The 23,325-nt window shown below is 35.4% G+C and overlaps 1 protein-coding gene across 3 annotated transcripts in view; it reads left to right on the top strand.

The window, feature by feature from the left end:
* Window positions 1-23,325, top strand: part of LOC121428366 (alsin-like) — a 54,787-nt gene that overhangs the window by 15,676 nt on the left and 15,786 nt on the right. For 2 of the 3 annotated variants that reach the window (XM_041624960.1, XM_041624951.1), the window contains exons 4-12: window positions 8,881-9,049; window positions 12,319-12,431; window positions 13,185-13,353; window positions 14,780-14,951; window positions 15,720-15,975; window positions 16,574-16,733; window positions 17,126-17,257; window positions 21,304-21,432; window positions 22,651-22,704. In XM_041624960.1, coding sequence (XP_041480894.1) covers window positions 8,881-9,049; window positions 12,319-12,431; window positions 13,185-13,353; window positions 14,780-14,951; window positions 15,720-15,975; window positions 16,574-16,733; window positions 17,126-17,257; window positions 21,304-21,432; window positions 22,651-22,704 — 1,354 coding nt within the window. The remainder of the gene's footprint in view (window positions 1-8,880; window positions 9,050-12,318; window positions 12,432-13,184; window positions 13,354-14,779; window positions 14,952-15,719; window positions 15,976-16,573; window positions 16,734-17,125; window positions 17,258-21,303; window positions 21,433-22,650; window positions 22,705-23,325) is intronic. The other variant, XM_041624969.1, reaches the window with a different exon arrangement.

Raw genomic sequence — 23,325 nt, 5'->3', positions numbered from 1 at the left:
GTCTGATGAGTGGGTAACTTCCGAAATAATAATAATTTCATGTTCAAATTTTCGGCAGTACAAGTTAACAATATAATAAAGAAAACTTTTACCAGCAACTTTCGATAATCGGTCATTGCTTTATTTTTTCTTTGGTAAAACTATTGCAACAAGTATTTCACTGAATTGTACATATTTAGTCGTTTCAAACCTTTAATATGATACATTTAAACGTTTCAAAGCAAACATTATAATCACTGTTTCCAAATCATTATAATTATATATCCAACTTGATATAACACATTTACAACTTTCAAAGCAAACATTATTAATTTTTCCAAAACGTTGTAACAAACAAAAACCCTTCTTTGTCTTATCATACATCATACATCATGTACATAATACAATGTACAGACAAATATTATAACATCAAACTATCAAAAGTTAATACAGCATATAAAATTGAAAAATCTCCCGTGTCAATTCAAAAATGCTACTGAATTCACTTCTTGGTGGTGTCATCTTCCGGTCCTGGAGGAGTTCTCAGAGGAGATGGTGGCCTGGTGGAGATACCTGCAGCGGTTATGGCACTGTTTACAATGTCAGTCAGATTCAGGGAGTCGGTAGTCTTGTCAGCAGCGGCAGTAGCAGCAGCACCATGCCCTTGAGAGCTGGTATCAGTGAAGGGAGTGGATGATCTTGGTATGGGTGAGACGGGGCGTGTTGTTCCCGTGTCCAGGTCCATGAGAACGGGGGATCTCAACGACCGTTGTGAGTACATGGCAGGGAACTGTGAACTCATGAACTGAGGGTCTTGGGAGCGCCAGAGACTGGTCTGTTGTCCTGTCATCTGGGTTGGCCACTGGGATGGTGGAGGCTGCCATTGGTGATTCTGTGACATCAATCTGGAGGGGTCATGCCTACTGGTGGAGCTGGGAAGGTACGGCGGAGGGTTTGGCTGGAAGGGGGCGACCTGTTGCTGCTGCTGTCGGAAGGTATGCTGCAGTGTACTAGGCACCTGCTGCTGCATCTCCTGGCGCTCTTCAGCCTGTTTCTGCCCCTCATGAAGAACAGTCATCAACTTTATCTGTGTCGTGCGTCTGATGTCGCTGGGAAGCTCAGCGAGTCCCTCGTCTATATGTCTGGCAAAGGGGGAGGAACCCACTTTCTTGGAACCAGAAATGTACTCCATCAGAGTTTGTTTGAGGTCAGCACTCTCTTTGTAATGTCTTCGAGAGGAGGGGTCTGTAGACTGTGACTCTGACCCAAAGTTTGACTGGATGTTGGAGGCTGCTGTAGGTGGTACTGCGGCTGCTGACCCAGTAGACGTGGATGTTGGTGCTGTCCTGCCTGCATCCCTCTCAGTTGTGCCATGGATGCTGACGACGTTTCTGCGCTCAACTGTCTCGATGTGATCCTTTAGAAATGAGAAGTTTTCCCAGATCCATCGATCAGTAGCAGACAGGTCCTCTAAAACATCTGTACCATCACCAGACTTCCCAACACTCTTCTTCAGGCGGCTCATTTGGGTTCTGTTTGATTTGTAGAAGGTTTTTAGGGCTGCCACCTCCAAACCCATCGCTTTGGCTTTGTCTTCCCACAGCTTCTCCTTTTGGGGTGCGTCTTTGTACTCAAACAGCCTCTTGGAGTAGATGCACGGGTTCTGTTTTAACCAATCAATCAACTCTTCTTTCTGAGCCTCTTTCAGCTGGGCATAATAATAAGGCTTATTCTTACGCCTTTTGCGGGCTGCTGAAACTGATGGGATTTCTGGGAGATCTTCCCCTGACTCTATGACAGACTGATCTTCCCCAGACTCTATGACAGGCTGTGGCTGCTCTGGCACCAGTATGTCTTCTTCTGGCTGCGGTGGAGTTGGAGATCTAGCCCTCTGAATCTCAACGACATGGTCTCTGCGTCCTCTTCTCTGGTTCTTCTTGGTTGTGTCTCGACCTCTCTTGGGTCCCATATTTTACTTTATAGTAGATTTAAAGTTCACCAGATTTAGAACTTCTTTCACTCGGACAATTGAAATTATAAGAACTCGAGTCCCGTCGGTATTAATAGGGATGGTGACAGAGCGTGTGTGTCGTGTGAGAGCGTGAGAGAGCTAGCCATTCGTAACAAAGCGTGACAGAGCCTGACAAAGCGTGTCAATCCTTGATTAAAGCGTGGAAAATCGTGTCAATCCTTGATGAAAGCGTGGGAAAGCGTGTCAAGTCTTGATGCCAGATCTTATCAAATCTTAAGACATCTTAACAAAGCGTGTCAAGTGGTGAAAGAGCGTCCAAAATGGGGTCACCGCTTTGAACCAAGCTCTCTTAAACTCTGTTAAGCTTTCCTACGACTTTGTTAAGCTTTGTGACGCTTTGATAAGCTTTAATACGCTCTTCCCGCTTTAAGCAATCCGTGACAGATCGCCTAAAATTTTTAAACAGTTTAAAAAAATTTGGCGCTCTTGCCGAATGTACCAAATTGCTCAAAGCTTTCTCATGCTCTATTACGGTCTTTACGCTTTAATTAAGCTTTGTTACGCTTTGCCGCCGCTTTGCACGCCGCTTTAAAGCGCCATCAAAGCGCCGTTGGTGTGAACCTAGCATTAGACAATTTTATACAGCTATACATTGAAAAACACAAGAATCAAAGAAATAAGGAATGATGTATTTATTGCAAATGAAAATTTTCAGGATTGGGTAGAATAAAAGAATAAATTTTGAAGGAATAAATGTGATTAAAATGAAACAAGATCAGAGAAAGAAAGAGAGAAATTATTTTACATACATGTAAAACATTTGAATGTTGAATGCTTGCACTTATTAGCAAGTAGATGTGATATTTCAAAATCTAACAAAGATGTAGAAACATTTTTTTATTTAAAGTTTCTTAATTTTGTAATTTTGTAAATGTAAAATTAAGTTTATTTCTATTTGAATACATATTCATTGTCTATTTTGAAGACTAACATTGGAATCAGATAAATATAGTACAGTTAGTTTATTCAATAATTCTTGCAGACACAAATACACATGTATATGGTGCATGTATCCATCATCTAGGTACATTAGTTCTAGTAGTATGCTAAACAGAACCTTTCAGATAATACAGTTCTTTTAAAAAGAGAAAGAAAATAAAAACCCTATACACCCTGAAACATGATCTAACAATCATCAAGCTGTCATGAACAAGGGATTATATACTGCAACCAACGGGCCTTTAGACATAATATAAGGGAAAATTCCAGAAATATACCACATACAGGTAGTTCAGTCACAACACACGCATATGGCAATAAGAAAGAGCCTTAAATACCACACATATTCATCCAAGGATAGGGTAGTGAGCAGTTTATCGAGTGTGCAGACACGTTTTAATATCACTTGTGTTGGAAAGGTCTGGGAGTCTACAGAGCAATTTATTTATGCTGAACTGAGGCATGCCCCTAGGGAGGTTGCTCCATTTTATCTCGCCTTTGCATAAACAGAGAGAAGGAAAGGTTTTATATGTATACCGTACATACGTCATACCCTCGTTTGCATCCTCAAAACTAAATACATATTTGTTAATAAGGTATGGGTGTAACTTAAAAACAAAGAAAAAACGATTTTCATGAGGTAATATATGTGCAACATTGTACTCTTGTACAACATTTAATCTGGTAAAAGTATGAACAGGATAACTAGACAAGTTTTAGTCTACATGGAGCGCTTGGGTGTAACTTAAAAACAAAGAAAAAACGATTTTCATGAGGTAATATATGTGCAACATTGTACTCTTGTACAACATTTAATCTGGTAAAAGTATGAACAGGATAACTAGACAAGTTTTAGTCTACATGTAGCGCTTGAATGAATAAGGAATAATTAACTGCTGCAAGAGTGAGGTGAAAGGATGATTAATAGCAAGGTGGTCTCTGTGCTTGAAAATAAAATCCCTCACAATTGTGCTAATAAGGAAGAGATTTAGTTTCAAAGCTCTTAGCCCACATGTATTTATGTACATTTTGGTCTGTCTCCCCCTACGCCCCTTTTCACTTCCCTCCTCTTCCCCCTTCTTTCCCCCCTTCTTTTCCCCTCCCTCTCTTTTCCCCTTGTTACAATATATCCCCTATTTTTCTTTATCGCTTTTCCCTCCTTTCGCTGTATAATTTTGTATTACCTTGTAGTCAATACTCACATGCATATATCTGGGGAGCATTACATCAACATATTTTCTTCCGACAAGACTAGTTGTCATATCTGACAACTTCCTTTGAATTTAATTGGCTGAGAAGCACTGTTCCTATGGTAACTGTGAGATAAAACAGGCCTTGTAAGATAAAATGTCTGACAAGTCCTGTCATTAAACGCTCCCCCAGGTGGATCTGCATTTACATGTATGTGACAGATGCTTGTCCTTCAAACAACTGCCATTTATCACTCTTAATGTAAACATGTGGAATTGCACATGAGATGTGCATTATTCATCAGAGAGTAGTATCGTCTGGTGATATACTAGAAGAATCATAATATATGAGGTTTTTAGAGTCCAAGTTGGTTTCAGTATTTTCCATTTTTCACTTTATTTTATTATATCTGATTTGGGGTGACAGTGAAACCTGTAGCCACCATAGGGAATACAAAATGTGGCCTTTACTGACAGGTGGCTGCTATACACAGGTTCTTACACACACAATCTGCCTCCATGAGAATCTAGTGTAATAGTACATGTAGTAATAATAATAGGCATTTATTTAGCGCCATCTATCTAGAAATATTCTATTCCGAGGCGCGTTGTTGTTATTACCCCATCTTTAGTGTTACTATGGGCAGGTGGTTGCTGTAGACAGGTGGCCACTACATGTACATAAAACTGTTAATGTGTAATAGTGTATGTACATGCAGTATGAACAGAGGAAGTTTTAAGGATGACAGATAATTACAGTAAGTTCAAGAATTCAAAAATCTAATACAGATGTATTTTATGTTCTTCATGGGCCGTAGAAAGGGGGGGGGGGGGGTGGGTGGTTCTCCGGACAGTGCCACCCACCTGAGGTTTTTTTTTAAATTAAATGTGTTAAAATGGTACATGTATGAAAATGACCATTTGATTGTGATTTTTTTTGCACATGTGGTCCCCCCCTCACTTTTTATATTGTTCTTCTGCCACTGTTTTGAAAGCCCATAGATACATTGTACATGTAGGCCTATTTTATTCTCAAATTGATCACATTCATACAGTGGGGTCCATGTACACAAATTCACTAATTCCTTGATAATCTCTTCATCAAAAAATGTTTGAAGTGCTGTACATGTATAGTATCACAATAATGCTTCATAATTTCGTTTGAACCTGTGTACATGTATCAGATACTTTATGACAAATTTCAGAGTCTTTGAGTGACAGGGTTGATAATCTGAATGCTTGCCAATGGACATGTACACATTGCTCATCAAAGATACAATCTTACGTGTACATATCAAATTATTTTAATTCATTACTTCCAAAATGGACATTTAGGAAGTTTGCAGGGTATCTCTGTAATTGAATCTATTAGTCAAGTTTATCAAATTACTACCCTGAGGCATTATTACTCGGTACGGTGTATCTAGTAATTATTTGTGCACTACATATTAAAAAATCCGTAAAATGAGTGGAAGAGCTACATGTACATGTAAGGTGGAAGTAAAACTCTCAAAACCTGGCTTTCATAAAATCTAATTGACTGTATTAGAAGAGTACATGTACAGTATACATGTAGCCTTCATTATTTTTTACCTACATGTAGTTGCAAGTTATAGTGAATGATAATAATTCAGTAAGTGTGATTTAACGCATATTTTCATACCTTTTTTATAATTGAAGAGTAATTGAGATACCCCTGTACATATATCATTGAGGTATTAACAGCTGTCAGATATCCATTATTCTAAAATAATTTGCACGGGAATACCGATTGAAATACTAGGAATTGTATATGAAATGAAAGCATGTCATCTTATCTTTCAGAATAAAAGTGTAATAAATCATGAACATTGAAGCATTGTGTGCTACACTGCAATGAACACAACGAGGTACATGTATGAAATCATGCACTATCGCATGATCCATAATCATTCTGACTGATCACAATTTGTAACTTGGTGCAAGAAAAAAGGCTTTTCTCTCCTCGTTTCATGATAATTCATTGTTTCATGATAGCCAAGTTGGGATTTTTTTTTGTTCCAGCATCTAGTGCTTATTCTCAGTTTTTATTGTTGTACAGTATGTACAATGTAGTGTACAAATAATTCCTTGAGACACTGTGTGCATACATGGAGAATTTGATAAAGCATCTAAGAGGGAAAAAAGATACTGTATGTTGGTTAAGGTTTGTGAAAATGCATCAAAGAAAAACATATTTTTGAGCTTTAAAATGGTAGTTTTGTGATACAAGGTACATGTACATACTGTATATCAATACCATTTTCTGAGATATTAAAAATTATTTAATAATTAATATGTCCAGCTCAATTTGAGCAGTAGTGATGCTGGTGTTTATGGAGTGTGTACATGATATACAGGTATGGGGCAGTTACCTGCCTGTGATGTCAAAAATTATATAATCTTTTTTAATCTAAAATATTCTGTTTTCCTTTAATTTTTTATCAAATTGCCATTATAAAGCATCTTAGGTTTTCTCATTCATTCTGATCTGCATTTCCTTTAAAAACATAAAATGATGTCATGAACATTGCCTACAATATGAGCATGATTTAAATAAAGAAAACAGGAGTGTATGTTACAGTTATATGACCACATTTAAAGTATCGGAGGGGAGTGACAACATACATGTAGAAAGTTTAAATGGAAGTAAAAGCAAGACTTTTACGTGTACATGTATGTTATCTAAAGCAGTTTATTTTGCTCCATTTTATAACCAATCAGTTAAATATTTTTCCCTTTTCAGTCAGTTTTAATATTATTTGCCGAAATCCTGAATTTAATCTAGCCATATGCCATCATACGGCAAGTTACCAATACAGGTTGTGTACATGTTATTAATGTAATGCAGGCTAAATTGACTTGAAATGCCTACGGGTATGAATGACCTGAATATAGCCCTTTTCAATTGAGTCACAATTCCTTCTGGCCAGCCTTCATCGAGGGTTTCTGTCAGTGTGAGTAATGAGTTCCTTAGGTAGCTAATGTCAAGAGTAGCTGTATGAATTGACTTGACGGAAAAGCCTTATTTCCTCAGCCTAAGAGCAATAAATTCTTTAAATGTATGAGGTGTACATCTAGATTTGTTTGTTGATAATACATTGACCTGAAAGGACAATGTCAAATTACTCACAGACTTGTTCAAGGACATTGAATTAATTATGACCATGAATTAAGCATTCTTCCTTTATAACCAGATTTGTCAGTTTCTAATTAAGGAAGGTATTTCTTAGAGTAGAATGGAAGGAAGATGCTATTGACCATGAAAAGATGAGAGGTATATACTTGAAGTTCATCCTAATGATAAGTTGGTTTTGATAAAAGAAATTATATGTATAAAGTTGTATTGGTGCAGGTTTGAAGAAAATCTGTTGAAGATTATCAAACAGAGACTTTCTGTATGTTTAAAGTACTGATTTTGTGACATTAGAAACGAGCACCGTCATCGTATGTCATGTGATATAAATTCCCTAAATTGCCATTTTCTCAAAATTTTGAAATTTATTTTATTTGTGGGTTGTATATCTTCAGTCACATTATTTCATACCGCTTTCCATAGGAATATTTTCATTCATTAAAAAATGAAAATTATTTAATTTGTTCATGATCACAAATGGAAAATGTACATCAGTTGAGTTCGTCGACCACTTGATTTTACTTTTTACTGGAAAGTTCTGAGACTTTTTTGTCAACAAATGATAAAAATTTAATATGGATAGTAAAAGGAGCTATTCTTTAAAAAAGGTAATTATCACTCAAATTCATGGTCATTAGCTAAAGTTACAAACAAAAACACTTTTTGCACATTTTCAGGTTTACTAAAATCGATTTTGAGGTCACCACAAAATGAAAACAGGCTGATAATTGCATTGCTCCATTCTGCTTGAATCTACATTAAAGGGCAAGTCCACCTCAGAAAAATGTTGATTTGAATCAATAGAGAAAAATCAGACAAGCACAATGCTGAAAATTTCATCAAAATCGGATGTAAAATAAGAAAGTTATGACATTTCAAAGTTTCGCTTATTTTCAACAAAATAGTTATATGAATGAGCCAGTTACATCCAAATGAGAGAGTCGATGATGTCACTCACTCACTATTTCTTTTGCTTTTTATTGTTTGAATTATACAATATTTCAATTTTTACGAATTTGACAATTAGGACCTCCTTGCCTGAAGCACAAAATGTTAAAATAATGGAATTCCACTTGTTCAGGGAGGAATGAAACTTCATTTTACATGACAATTACGAGAAAATCAAAATATTTCATATTTCATATAAAAAAAATACAAAAGAAATAGTGAGTGATGTCATCAACTCTCTCATTTGGATGTAACTGGCTCGTTCATATAACTATTTTGTTGAAAATAAGCGAAACTTTAAAATGCCATAACTTTCTTATTTTACATCCGATTATGATGAAATTTTCAGTGTTGTGCTTGTTGAATTTTTCTCTTTTTATTCAAATCAAGTTTTCGTTGGGATGGGCTTGTCCTTTAATGTTTTTATGATACATGTTTATGAACAATGTACAGTGCATGTATTTCAGGTTGCATTCACACATGTACTCATATGTATTTGGGATCTGGCTACTGCTTCAGGATGAGAATATTGTTTTAGCTTGTATTCTACATACATGTACTTGTATATGTTTATTGTCGATATTCATGTTTTCAGGACAGTACATGTAGTTTTACTTTTTGATTGACATTTCTTTCAGGCATGCACCAAGTATAATCAAGCAACTGAGCAGTAAAAACATTGTACGTATTGTGGCTGGAGCATCTCACTGTGTGGCTATCTCAAGCAATGGTCAAGTCTATACCTGGGGATGTAACTCTGATGGTCAGCTTGGACACACTGGTCAACTTGTTCCAAAAAGATTAAAGGTAAGGAAAATTGAGAATGATAGGAAATGCCACCATCCCCCATCATCCTTCCTAAGATCTGTCTCCATTCTTTAATTTCTTTCTGTTTATCTTTCTTTCTTACATCGATCTGTCATCATAACTTTGAAATTATATGAATCTAGTTCATTAAATTTGCAAGTATCCCTGATTGTCTTTCAGGAGGATTATTGAGGTCAAAGGTCATTTAGGGTCAATGAACTTTGACCATGTTGGGGTTATCAACATCGATATCTTAACCAAGGTTAAGTGAATGAAATATCATAACTTAAAAAAAAAATGGTCAGAGTTGGACACAAGGGTAATCAAGTATCACTTATTTTCTAGCCTGAATTGCAGGTCACATGATCCTGAACAACATCAGCTGGGCCATCCTGGGTACCAGCTCTGCTTGAGTCATGAGAATAGGAGATCATTTATTTCAAATGTCATGTATTCCTTCATTTTGCCGATAAGCTTGATATCTGCAAAAAAGTCAGGATGAGCAGACCTTCATTTTTGTGGAGCGCGATTGCGCCGGCGCTCCTACCGCGCTCCTAAAAAAAAATAAGGAGAGCAAAAAATCGCGCTCCTAAAAAAAAATGAAAAAAAATTGCTAAAATTTCACATTTTACATCTTTAAATCAATGAAATGGCCTTCTTTTTTCCATAATTCCTTGAAATTACTTTGATTAAATTCAAAACTATCAGAAAAATGAAGAATATTCACCTCTTTCCCGACTCTGATTTTAATTTAAACTCGGTAAATATTGCAGTCCCAGGTAGTCCCATATGTAGATTTTCATGGCAACACCATGGAAGTTTACATGTGGGACTACAATATTTACCGAGGTAAGTTCAAATCAGAGTCGGGAAAGAGGTGGATATTCTTCATTTTTCTGATAGTTTTCGACTAAATCACAGTAATTTTAAGGAATTATGGAAAAAAGAAGGCCATTTCATGGATTTAAAGATGTAAAATGTGAAATTTTAGCTTTTTTTTTAATTGTTTTTTTTTTTTTTTTAGCAGGGGTGCGTACAACATGTAAACGTATTGACGTGACCCAGGCCTAGTTTCACCACAGATTAATTAACAGCTAACACAGCTATTACATATATACAATGTTAAGAAAAATCTACAATTTATCATACATGTATTGTAATGAATTGATTGGAGCTCCTCATGGAGAGCGATTCTGAGAAGCTCAATTGAGCTCCTCAAAAAAATAAGGAGAGCGATTTATTGAGCTCCACGAGATTATAAACGTGAAGGACTGGATGAGGATCATGTTCGTCCCAATTAATTCAGGGTCCAAAGGGTTAAGCTTTGAATATAACTTTTTTTATTTAATTCTGATTTTGATGAAATTTTCAGATTTAAGCTTGTTTGATTATTTTTATTGATACTCAAATCATAATTTTTCTGGGATGGACTTGAAATTTATCATAACTTTGAAAGTAAATTAATAATCAATTGCCTGAAATTAGGACACAAGGGTAATCACTGAACATTTTGCATGAGTGTCAGGTCATATGATCAAGTTCAAAGTCATTTGAAATCAATAAACATATTATTTTGTAATCAAATGAATGTTTTTTTCAAAGTCAGCACTGCTGCTGTATGGAATTGGATGGGAGAGACATCCATGATGTTGTTTTCTTGAAATTTGATTGTTTCATTTTTAGGTAGGTGAGTGAAGAGTATTTGGTTGAATGCAAGAGAGAGTGCCTTAAGGTTCTCCATCGTTTGCAGTCTGTCCAGGTACTCAACATCGTTGTAGGAAATGTCTATCTGAGTTTATACAGTTTTGGGATAGAAAAACACTCAGTTGGACAGGTCAGCCATTCCAATTCCCTTTAGATCTATAGCAGATATTTTAAAAGGCAATTCCGGTACTACCATATTATTGAGTTTGTTAAATGCAAGGTGAATTAATGAAAGGTGTGGTCCTGAGAAGTTGCTGAGTGTCTGATGATTCCAATCCGTCAAAGAATTCTGAATGATGGATATTTCTTGAATGAAAGGTAACAAACCAAGGTATGGTATTCAAGTATTACTGATCATTTTGTACAAGTTTTAGGTCACATGATCGAGGTCAAAAGTCATTTAGGGTAAATGAATTTAGTATTTTATTATCATATGAATGGCTTAAAAAAATATTTATTCATCTTTAATAGTTGTCTTCAACATCTGCTAAAAAGCCTGCTATATTGAGTCATGTTATTATTAGAGGCGATCCACTTGTTTTTCAAAAGAGACTTGTAAAAGATATAATTTCTACTATTCTATTTGAAGTAATTAATATGCATCAACTTCACAAAGTTTACTCACTATTATTCTCTGAAATGCAGAAAGTGCATGTAAAATGCTGTGAATGTGTTTGTATGTGTGGTATTCCCCTTTTTTCTGTGAAAGTTTCATACAGGAAACCATAATTACATTTTCATCTCCAACAGTCAAATAGAGGTGGCTTTTCTTGGGACTGTTTATTAGTAAGGCTGATGCCATGGTAACTCATGAATATGGTATTTCAGGATGTCAATCACTTCCTCTATATGTCTGATTGAAATTAGGTGGCTGATTGTAAAGTTGAATTTATTCCTGTCCCCATGCTAGAAAGTTGTCATTCATGTACATGTATCTTGAATGGAAATTCGCCTTTCTCAAGAGTGTGTTTCATAAATAATCATATGCAATTAAACCAAACCCAAGTCTCCAACATGCACTTCCAATTGGTCAAATCAGTTCTATGATGTGTCATGTTATTCCAAATGATAATATCCTGCTCAGAAATATAACTGACACTGATATCTACAATGATGAGTTATTGTTAATAGTAATAATATAGGATATTTATATTGCACACATATCCACCTTGTTAGGTGCTCAAGGCGCTCCTATATTACCCGGCTTAGCTATGCGTTCATAGCGCACACAGCTTTTTAAGGAATTACTTCCTACTGGTACCCCATTCACCTCACCTGGGTTGAGTGCAGCACACTGTGGATCAGTTTCTTGCTGAAGGAAATTACGCCATGGCTGGGATTCAAACCCACGACCCTCTGTTTCAAAGTCCGAAGGCTAATCCACTGGGCCACAACGCTCCATTCACAACGTTCACATTTAATGCCCGTCATAGCAATCTCTACTTGATTTAAATTTGAACAACAATGCCATAAACAAATATTCATAAGCAAATGGAAAATAAAATCATTACAGATATTTACGTTGATAAATCAAATCTGATTTTGACTGCTTTGTTTCTTTTTAGATGCCAAACAACACACCTGTATGGGATGCAGCAGTAGGAGGAACACATACCCTTCTCCTTGCAGATGGAACCAACTGCATGCCAGATGTGTACTACTTAGGAAAACAACCAAGGTACAATACCTGCCACATTTTGAATAAACAACTATTGGGATGAAATGCTAGTTTGATTAGAATGAAACACTTTGAGCAAGTCAGCTTGTATGAAATATAAAAGGATATGATCAATGAAAGCTCAAGAACAATTAAACAGACAATAAGAAAGTTATAGCATTTGAATGTTGTAATCAACAATGCTTTTACCGGAGATCCTACCATTGGCAATGCTTCCAAGATTTTTTATGTCACAGAATTATAACTTTCCTGTTCGTACACTGAAAATATTCCCCCAAAGATATATTTTTGCTCATTATTATAGTACAAACTCCAAGTCGTCACATATCAGTGATATCAAATGTTATTAAACATTAAACCAATCCCACAATCAGGATCATTGCTGAATCATCCTTTTTTATATGCTGAGTATTATAATTTATCACTTTCTGAAAGCAAATTCTGTTACTCCCTTCCTTTAAGAATGAGTTAATAAAAGTTTAATAACCACGTTCTTATTATCAAAATTATTTTGAAGCCTATTTTGTTTGATAGCCTGTTGTCCATGAATGCATCTGGAACTTAACTGAAAGCAAATAGTTTTGGAATTGAAAGAATTCAAGTAGCATTTTTTTTTTTTTGGGGGGGGAAGGTCAAGTCTTAAAATCAGGAAATGTCTTAATTCTTTGATACTGCATGAATTGCATACTTTCATACATAAAATATATATGAATATATAATGACTGATTTTTTTTTACTGACTTTTTGTGGTAGCCTTCAAGAATTAAGGAACTCCAACAGTACTCCTACTCCCGAGAGTCCTCTACGGGATGGAAGTGATAAGTCTAAGAAACGGCCAATGTCATCATCCATCTCTAAGTCACCCACCGTCAAATATGCAGCCAGAGCAAAGCAGCCTGAGAAACTTACCTTTCTTAAGAAGGTAAAAACATCAGTAGATTTGCCTAAGATAGGAGTCTTAGGAGTCTGTTAGTACTTGGAATATTATCCCACTGCTTTCACCATAATACAGAATGATCACTAGGCCAAGTTTAGTAGCCCTTATAAGGTCAGGCAAAGTTATCTTTTATACATTTATGTTAGTTATTATAATTAAAGATTTTTGTTTATGTAAAATCATGTTAACAGATATTCTTCATAAATATATGATATTAAATGAATTTTTAAATGTTCTTCCTATTATTTTAACTATTTTTTTTTCATTGGTTTTTGCAAACCTCATGGCTCATCTTTATAATCAGGAAATGAAATACAGAATCTATTGATTCTAATCAATAAGAACAATATTAGTGATCTTTTGAGCCATTTCTAGCACAGTATGCAAGCATGAAATTACACCTTTAACATTACATTATAATTATCTTCTCTGGCATGATCAATTTGCCTTTAAAAATGTTTGAGACTTGAGATTTCAGAAAAAAAATGATGATACATTCTAGAAAATCTTTTTTCTCAGCACCATATACATGCATTAATGAGATGCAATATCTCTGGCATGATAATTTTTCATGCTGTAAGTGGTACTATAGATATGAAAAATGAATTATATTTTTGGAACAGAGCAAGGACTTAAAAACTAAATAACATAAATTGCTTCCTCAAGAAAAATACTAGACAGGTATGTCAAATGTTTACCACAATAACCTGCAAAAAGAACAACAAGTTATGAAATAAAAGTTTTTAAAATACTTGTAAGATTAATCCCTCACACAACTAGTTAGTGACTTGATAAAGCACAATATGGTCTAGTGTTCAGTTTGGTAGTAAAATATTGAAGATATGTCTAAAACGTTGAGTAAATTTGAATATCATTTTACATTAAAACTTACAAATGTGTGGTGATCATTGAGATTTTTTTTTCATTTGTTTTGTTTTCTGCTGATTCTTTTTTAAATTTGAAGATCACATTTTATTAGCATTAGTTCCCCTTTTCTTGATTTTTTCATTTCTTTAAGAAAGGCCTGTTGATCACTTATTATGAAATTAACTTATTGCCCATAAACAAATTGCAAACAAATATTATGTTCTGCAAATTTCAGCCCAATTTGTGCTTGAGAAAAAGTTTAATCCATAAAGAAATATTCAGTTACTTTTATTTTGGCCAGTTTCCCGACCTCATGAATTCCTTGTAAAATTGCTAAATTCATCTTCTCAAACGTGTTTATATTTCAAATCATACACATCATAACAGCTTTAGGGTATAATATTGTAAGTGGAATAGTGATCAAAACCTTAAGAGAAGCTTTGAACATAACTTTCGATTGTAATTGTTCCCTGTGATTATTATTTTTTTTATTCATCACATGAGCATGCAATATTTAACAAAATATTATTTTTTTTTTTTCCAGAATGGTTGGTTACAGGCCGTTGCGGCTTCGGTTGACCAGTGTGCCTGTATAGCCGATAAGAGCAGTAATGGCTTTGTTGCAATCACCCATGAATTTTCAGCCACAGAGAGACTTCTTTACAGTCAACTTTCTTCCATCAAGTCATCTATCATCAAGACTTTACAAAGTTCAGGTAAGGTCCTTGTCCCCGTCTTACAAAGAGTTGCAATTGATCTGATCAACCACAACTACTATGGAAGGCTGGCAACGTCAACATCTAAACTCAGATATTATCCAGATATGATGCATATTTTACATTCATTATTTACTTGAAAATTCAGTGTGCTTGTCCTTGTTTACAACAGACATTGTGCAAATTTCCCATATATTAGATATTATGACATTCATGGATTTCCATATAGCTGAGGTTGATTGGATCAATCACAACTCTTTTTGAGACAGGGCCCTGGTCTTCTGAACAATGCTACTTGTATGTTAAGGGACAAAGAGAACGGTAGATTTAACAGAATTCGTGTAAAGCCAATAATAAGATCGTGGTTGGCATTTCACACAGATTTAAAAGTATGACTTAAAAAGTTATACTAGGCTGAACATGCATACATTATGTTATTTAAAGTGTAATCCCATTGATGGGTATGTGGTAGCATAAGCTGACCAATTAAAAAAAGATGCAACTCATTTTGATATGATGGAAGCTCCTAATATGGACTTTAAATGGGCTGAAAATCATATCGCACTTGAGTTTTTATTTTTCCTAATATTTCTTTAATGCATTCAAGGACAAAAATAGAGAAGAATATGAAGAGCTAAAACATGGTGTTTAATCAGAACTTTTTGTTTTTTTCTGTTACTACAAACAACTTGTGTATTAATCAAATGGTGTCATGTTGAAGCCAGAATGTATGATTTTTTAGGTTGATTTTATATATTTTTTTTACAGAGGTTCAGAAGTCTGTTGAAGGAACTATCTACAGTGGACCTCTGAGGCTTATCCTAGATCTCTATGGATCAGTGTGTGGCCTTGTTGCACAGAACTGTCTACATCTGACAGGTCTTGTTCAGCGCAATAAAGACTTATGGGATGTAATGATGTTAAAGGAGATTGGTCGCTATATTCAGCTCTTCCAGGAGTACGCCAACGCTGTCTGTGATTTCATTACAATCACTGGATTCAACCACCTAGGAAAAATTGCCAAGTATGACACAAAAAAGACATTTTAATTTTATTTATTATTCATCCATTTATAAATTGTAAATTGCATCCAAGAAAAAGTATAACCAAGAATTATTGATGTTTTGTCATAGGTCTATCACAAATGTCAATGTAATAGACAAATGACTCATCATTGTAAGGCTTAGAGTCTCCTATTTCATAAATCAGACAATTATTCATGTATTAGTGATTAAAAACAATCGAAAGAAGGGATACCAAAAAATCATTTTGCCGATGGTATCTGAACTTAAAAAAGAAAGTCACATATATCATCACTTCATTATTTGCTCTTTAATCTGATACCTCGATCAAAGAAAATGATAAAGGAATATCAAACTTCTAATTCTTAAGAAAAATACTTGTATTTTTAAAATCAATTGCACAGACAAAATATGTGTTTGTGACTTGTGTCCAGAATGCCTCAATCTAGTAATAATGGATAAGATTTCATTATATTCTGGTGTCTGTGTGGTCTCACTGGTTTAGTGTGTTTAGACCTATTGTGTAATTGTGGTTTAATATCTTGGTCTACACAAAATTTTAACAGCTTGCCCTAATTGCCCTCATTTTTCTCTTTCTAGTGATGCCTTGGCCAAACATGATGGTGTATTTACTGAAATATTGAATGAAGAGAAACCTACAGTATATGGAGCTCCTCTAAGGATGGCTATGAAGCTACCATTGGATAGAATCAAATCATATTCATATCTCCTAACCAAACTCAGAGATTACTATCCAGAGGTATGTTCCATTGATGTTGATCTATTGTAGTAAGTGATTTATAAAAACAGAATGGTGTTATTTGTTTTACTCAATAGCAAAGAGAAAGTGGAAACAGTTACATTTTCTTAGGAGATCAAAATGAATTTGTTATTTGCATTCACATATCCTCAATACATGAAGTCTTGCTGAACATATCTCCTAGTAGTAGAAGTATTTTAGGATAAAATTTTGCACAGAAGTGCACAATTCTTAAGTATGAGATTACTAAATCCTCTAATTGTCACTTATGTCACTTGCTCCCTTTCGCTGTTAGAAAGATTGTATTCCCATGTACATGTACGATCATCTACCAATTTTTTTTTTAAATATTCAAATTTGAATGTTAATTTAGATGTCAATTTGTTTACCAGGATTCTGGCGAGTATAGTCTTCTTAATGAGAGTGGTGCATCATGGGAAGAATTGAAGAAGACGTTAGAGAAGAAGCAATCTGATGCTGATGACACAAGGACGTTCTGGGAGTCATGTCCTGCTAAACTAGCGGTAAGTCAAGAAAACTAACAGCAAACAAATGACAAAACCACATTTATACATGTAGATATCAGTTCTAGGGGCCTTTTCACAAAGCTTCTATAAAATTATACATGATTTAAAGAATACTTGGAATATAGAGGGCTAAATACAATGTCAAAAATTTGGCTATATTTCTTAACAATCTTGACAAGTTGTGAAGAAATTCAATTTGCATTCAGAATGTGCGTTAAGAATAATATCAAACCATGTAAATTACATTGTAACTGACTAGAAAATAATTCAGAAAATCTCTTTGTCTTTCCATAGACCAATCACTTGTATAGTCCTGCATAATGTTACAAACAGCTGTTTAAACATCATCCTAATTTTCTTTTATTTTTATATTTTTTCAGCAGGTGTTATATGTCTGTTATCTTGTTATCAACAAATCTATTTTGGCTAACACTTCCCATTATATCTTGTCCCTCAAAGTAAGATATAATTTCTACATATTAATTAATTTGTCATGTCATCCAGTTCTTCTTGAAAATTTTGTTTACCTTAAGCAAGGTTTCCACTTTGGCGAGTTGGAGTTGCGAGTCATACGCGAGCTGCGCGAGCTCTAACTCGCCTTAGCTCGCACAAGCTCGCGTGAAATTTACATTTTTTCCTGGAATTTGCTTCAGTGACAAAAGACTCAACATCGAGTTCACTACGCTCGCTGAACGAGTGAACCGAGCGCGAAACGAGTCAGGCCGAGCTTAGTATGAGTTGCAGTGACCTTTATACGACTTAAAGCGAGCTATGAACGAGTTATCAAGATTTTGTTACGAGCGATATTGTTTCATACGACCAAGGGGCGGGATATGCACATTTTTGGCACTCAAAGATGGATGCCGGCGGCGGCGTCAACACCAAATCTTAATCGAAGATTAAGTTTTTGAAATGGCATCATAACTTAGAAAGCTTATGGCCCTAGTTCATGAAACTTGACCATAAGGTTTATCAAGCATTACTAAACATCCTTCTTAAGTTTCAGGTCACAAGACCAAGGTCAGAGGTCATTTATGGTCAATGAACTTAGACCATGTTGGGGGGATCAACATCAAAATCTTAACCTACGGTTAAGTTTTTGAAATGTCATCATAACTTAGAAAATATATGAACCTAGTTCCTGAAACGTGGAAATAAGGTTATTAAAGTATATAAACATCCTGCTTGAGTTTCAAGTCACATGACTAAGGTCAAAGGTCAATTATGGTCAATGGACTTTGGCCAATTGGGGTATTTGTTAAATTAACATTATAACTTTGAAAGTTTATGAATCTTATTCATGAAACTTGAACATAAGAGTAATCAGGTATCACTAAATATCCTGTGCAAATTTCAGGTCACATGTCCCAGGTCAAAGGTCAATGAACTTTCGTGATGTTCGGGTGGTCTGTTGAATTACCATCATAACTTGAAAAGTTTATAGATCTGATTCATGAAACTTGGATATAAGAGTAATCAAGTATTACTGAACACCCCGTGCGAGTTTCAGGTCACATGACCAAGGTCAAATGTCATTTAAGGTCAATGAACTTTGGCCATGTTGGGGTATTTGTTGAATTACCATCATAACTTTGAAAGCTTATGGATACGATTCATCAACTTGGATATAAGAGTAATAATGTGTCACTGAACATCCTGTACGAGTTTCAAGTCACATGACCAAGGTCAAAGGTCATTTACGGTCAATGAACTTTGGCCATGTCGGGGGTATTTGTTGAATAACCATCATAACTCTGAAAGTGTATGGATCTAGTTCATATAACTTGGACATATTAGAGTAGTTAAGTATCACCGAACATCTCATGCCAGTTTCAGGTCACATGACCAAAGTCAAAGGTCATTTACATGTAAGGTTATTGAAGTTTGGCCATTTTGGAGATTGATACTATACTGCTGTCATAACTTTCAAAGTTTAGATACAGTTTATAAAATGTGGATATATAGGGGTAATCAAGTATCACTGACAAGTCTTAGGTCACATGATCAAGGTCAAATGTCATTTTTTTTTGTCAATGAACGTAGTATTGTATCATTCTATGATTTTTTTTAAATAATTATTTTATAGTAGTTTTCAAAGTCAGCACCTCTGCTATATTGGATAGCGTGATGCAGGTGAGACTGTCAGAGGCGCTCCACTTGGACCTTGTCTAGTTTCATGTCTAGTTCTTTTACCTTGGCTCTGCTCGTCATTGACCTCCTCATCTTCTGGAAACAGTACAGTCCACAGTCTGGTGTATTGTTTTCCGTTTCAATTGTCTCTTCCTGCACTTCTTCTACTTCTACTCTTGTTTGAATGACATCTTCTTTCACTGTTTCCCTACCTGAATGGCCACAACTCTTGGATCTTTTGGATAGAACTCATAGAAGCATATTTCTCTCCTTATTTGTTGAAAGTTGTAATAGTGCAGTGGCAACAGCCTTTTTATACACGTGTACATTGTGTGGGTCAGTTAAAATGTGCTCTCATTTTAAAATAAACTCCTCAAAAAAAGTTCGGAAATCTGACTTTGATCAAAAATCCCTCCGCGGTTTGAGTAAATATCAATTGTTATTAATATAAATGAATAGATCATTTAATTTTCTTTAAAATGATACCCTACATGATATGATTATGGTTCACACGGAGGTGCAGTGCCTTGAAATGTGGGGCAAGGTCAAAATTCAAAAGTTGCAAAGAGACACAATATTGAAAGTCACTGTTCCTTTTACCGTGGTGATGAGTGAGTTTTTAAGCGGTTTCCTTTGAGTTTGATCGATAATCCCGCCTCGGTGTTAGTAAATATCAATGTTGAATAAATATTAATGAATAGATCATTTAATTTTCTTTAAAATGATATTAAAATGATATGAGTGAGATTCTCAGCAATTGTTTTCATGCACCTTAACATCAACATTCAAATGGAATCAAACACACAATCAAACACACAACAAACAAACATGAATGGATTTTCATCTTTATTGACAGACAAAAGAATCATGTTCTGTATTGACCCTTCATGACTATTTCTGCTCGTTTTGCAGCTTTTCACTTCAGACCTCATCCAATACTTTTCAATTTGCTCTTTTTTTGATGGCATGATCATAACAAGCATGGGATCATTTTAAAGAGAATCAAATGATCTTTTGAAAGATATCAAATAAGCATTGTGTAAAATTTGGAGTCGGGAGAAGTTAATGGCCAAACTCAGATTTCCAAACTTTTTTGCTCGTTTTGCAGCTTTTCAATTCAGACTTCATCCAACACTTTAAATCCTGCTCTTTTCGTGATGGTATGATCATAACAAGCATGGTATCATTGTAAAGAGAATTGAATGACCTTTTAAATGATGTCAAATATGCATTGTGTAAATTTTGGAGTTGGGAGAAATTAATGGCCAAACTCAGATTTCCAAACTCTTTTTGAGGGGTTTATATGTGGGGAAATATAGATCACTGGACATTTACCATTCAGCTGGCATGCCTCTGAGCCCTTGCCACGCACTCGGAATAAACTCATACGAAACTCGCTGTAACTCGGGGTGCTCGATCTAAAGTCGCGCTAATCTCGTGGGCACCTCCACTTGACTCGTAAAACGATCGCAATGCTCGTATCTCGCTCTTGAAAACTCGGAACGCACTCGCGTATACTCAAATGTGGCGAGTTATTACGAGCTATTGCGAGTTTATCTCGAGCTTCTTACGAGTTATTGCGAGTACTGCGAGTATATAACGAGTTTAGGTGAGTCAGGCACGAGTTACAGCGAGTTAGCAAAATTTTTGAACATGTTCAAAAATTTTGAAACTGCTCACGACTTCAAGGAGAGTTGTCCCGAGCTTGAACGAGCTCCGCCGAGCCATGCCGAGTTGTCGCGAGTTATCCCGAGTTTCATGGTGAGCTTCATGCGAGTTATCGCGAGTGCCTCATTTTGGCAACTCGCTAGAACTCGCCATAACTCGCGATGTTAACTCGCCAAAGTGGAAACCTTGCTTTACAGAATCTGTTTTGCAAATATGTAATGATAATGTTTATGTTGTTAACTCAGGAATCCATCAAATCTCCAGACAGACGTTTGATCCGTGATAGTCGAACCAAGCCCCTGCAGCTTGCTAATGCTAAACGACTCTCGACCCATTGGTTTCTCCTCTTCAATGATATATTTGTTCATGCATATGTGAGTAAATCTGAAATTACACAAGTGATTATTCTTACTTGGAGGTGTTCGTTTTATGATAAACCATGTCATATTGTGATTTGAAGGATTCATTCTATGTGATAGCTTTGTGCTCTTAACCCTTTGAACCCGATAGGCCGGAATACCGGCCTACAGCCATGTGATTTCAAAAGCATGGATTCTAAATGTCAGGTGATCTTCTAAAATGACGTCATCTTTCTAGTACGTTTAGGAATATTTAGTCGATAATTTCAGTCAAAGTCAGCAATGATTTCGGAAGGATTTAGCTTAAAAAATGGCCAAAATATGCCACTTTTTTGTGATTGCTCGAGTCATAGGTGCGGTAATACACGGCGTGTCACGTGCTTACTGTGGGGAAGCAATTGGTATATCTCACTTTGGTGAAAACAGTGATTTTGAGCCCAAAACAGACACTAAATTTGATATTTCTGATTGTAGACTAGGTCTACGAGATGCCAAATAACTTCAGCCGGCTCGAGCCGGGTACTAGCTGGGGGAAGGTGCCGTTGGGTCTCGAATCATGGGGGATTGTATGAATGTGGTCGAGAAGTCATTTATGTGCAAATAATTCAGGGTGTATGTCACGACTGCCCCAAATAATTCAGGGTTCATAGGGTTAAGAGAAATGAATGTCACTAGGATCCCAATAAGAATGATAAGTATGGTGATGATTTAATAGGGCCCACTGGGAGATCAGTGTACGTCACTGATGAAGTTACGCTGTATAAACAAGATGTAATGATGACGATGATGTTGTAACTGTTGTTGGTGGTGGTGGTAGTGATAATGATGGTGATTATGATGTAATTTGACTAAACACTGAAAAGAGAAATTAATCTAAATATGATACTGGATTTGGAATCTGGTCATCACTCATAATATATCATTATTCAACAGAATTCTCTGTGCATTTGTAATAGAATTCATACTTTCATATTAGTTGAGCTTAAGTTTGCTTTCAGTGTTTTTTTTTCTCCCTGTCTTTATGTATATATCAACTGTATTAAATCTATGTAGAAATGATATTATTTAACATTGGATAAATGCATTATTTGTGTGGGAGGAGTGTTGTTTGTACACCTGTAATGTCATGAGATTCTATACTTAACATCTTGAAATAATGATCATTATTTCCAAAATAGAATAAATTTGTTTCTATTTTTGCTACAAATTTAATTGAATAATTTAACATCAAAGGAGGACACAAAAGTTGCTCTGCCTCCCATTCAAAGAGCACCTGAGCCACAAAAGGTAGACTCATTCTTAAGGCTTTTTGTTGTGTTAATGAGTATCAAGTCTTGAACTCGTTGAGCTTGCTATGTTTTTTTGTGTAACCTTGATTAGTTGTATTTATTGTGAATGGCTGAAGTTGTAGCAGTTAGAAAATTGTATGCATGAAGTATTCTTAACTCAAAGCCAACAGATTTTATGAAGAAAGCAGTTAAGTATCAGCCAGTTTAGTCAGCTTGATAAATATCATAATTTAGCATCAAGTTCTCAGTCAGAGCCATGATCCATGTCCATTTTTTTTTTCTTTCATTGGCAAAATTGTAAATATTCTTTTCTTTTTTGTTATTTACTAGCATTAAGTTCTGGTAGTGTTTTTTGTGGAGAGTAGAATGTTTGAGTATCATTCCACACATTAATGTTCATAAAGTACATGTTACACACCATGACACTGCTTTTATATCATTTTGAGAGCCAATTCATAATCTTATATTTTCATACATGTACTGCACATTACATGCTCCTGAAGTGAGATGGTTAAAAAAATAACATCAGGTCCTTTCATTAGGACTTAATTTTGCTATGGCTCCTAAGCAAGTTAACCGAAAAGAAAAGGATTGTGATACCTTGGATGTTGTTAGTTGT

The sequence above is a fragment of the Lytechinus variegatus genome, chromosome 1, assembly GCF_018143015.1.
Source record: "Lytechinus variegatus isolate NC3 chromosome 1, Lvar_3.0, whole genome shotgun sequence".
Taxonomy (NCBI): Eukaryota; Metazoa; Echinodermata; class Echinoidea; order Temnopleuroida; family Toxopneustidae; genus Lytechinus; species Lytechinus variegatus.
This window is presented reverse-complemented; position numbering and strand designations above follow the sequence as displayed.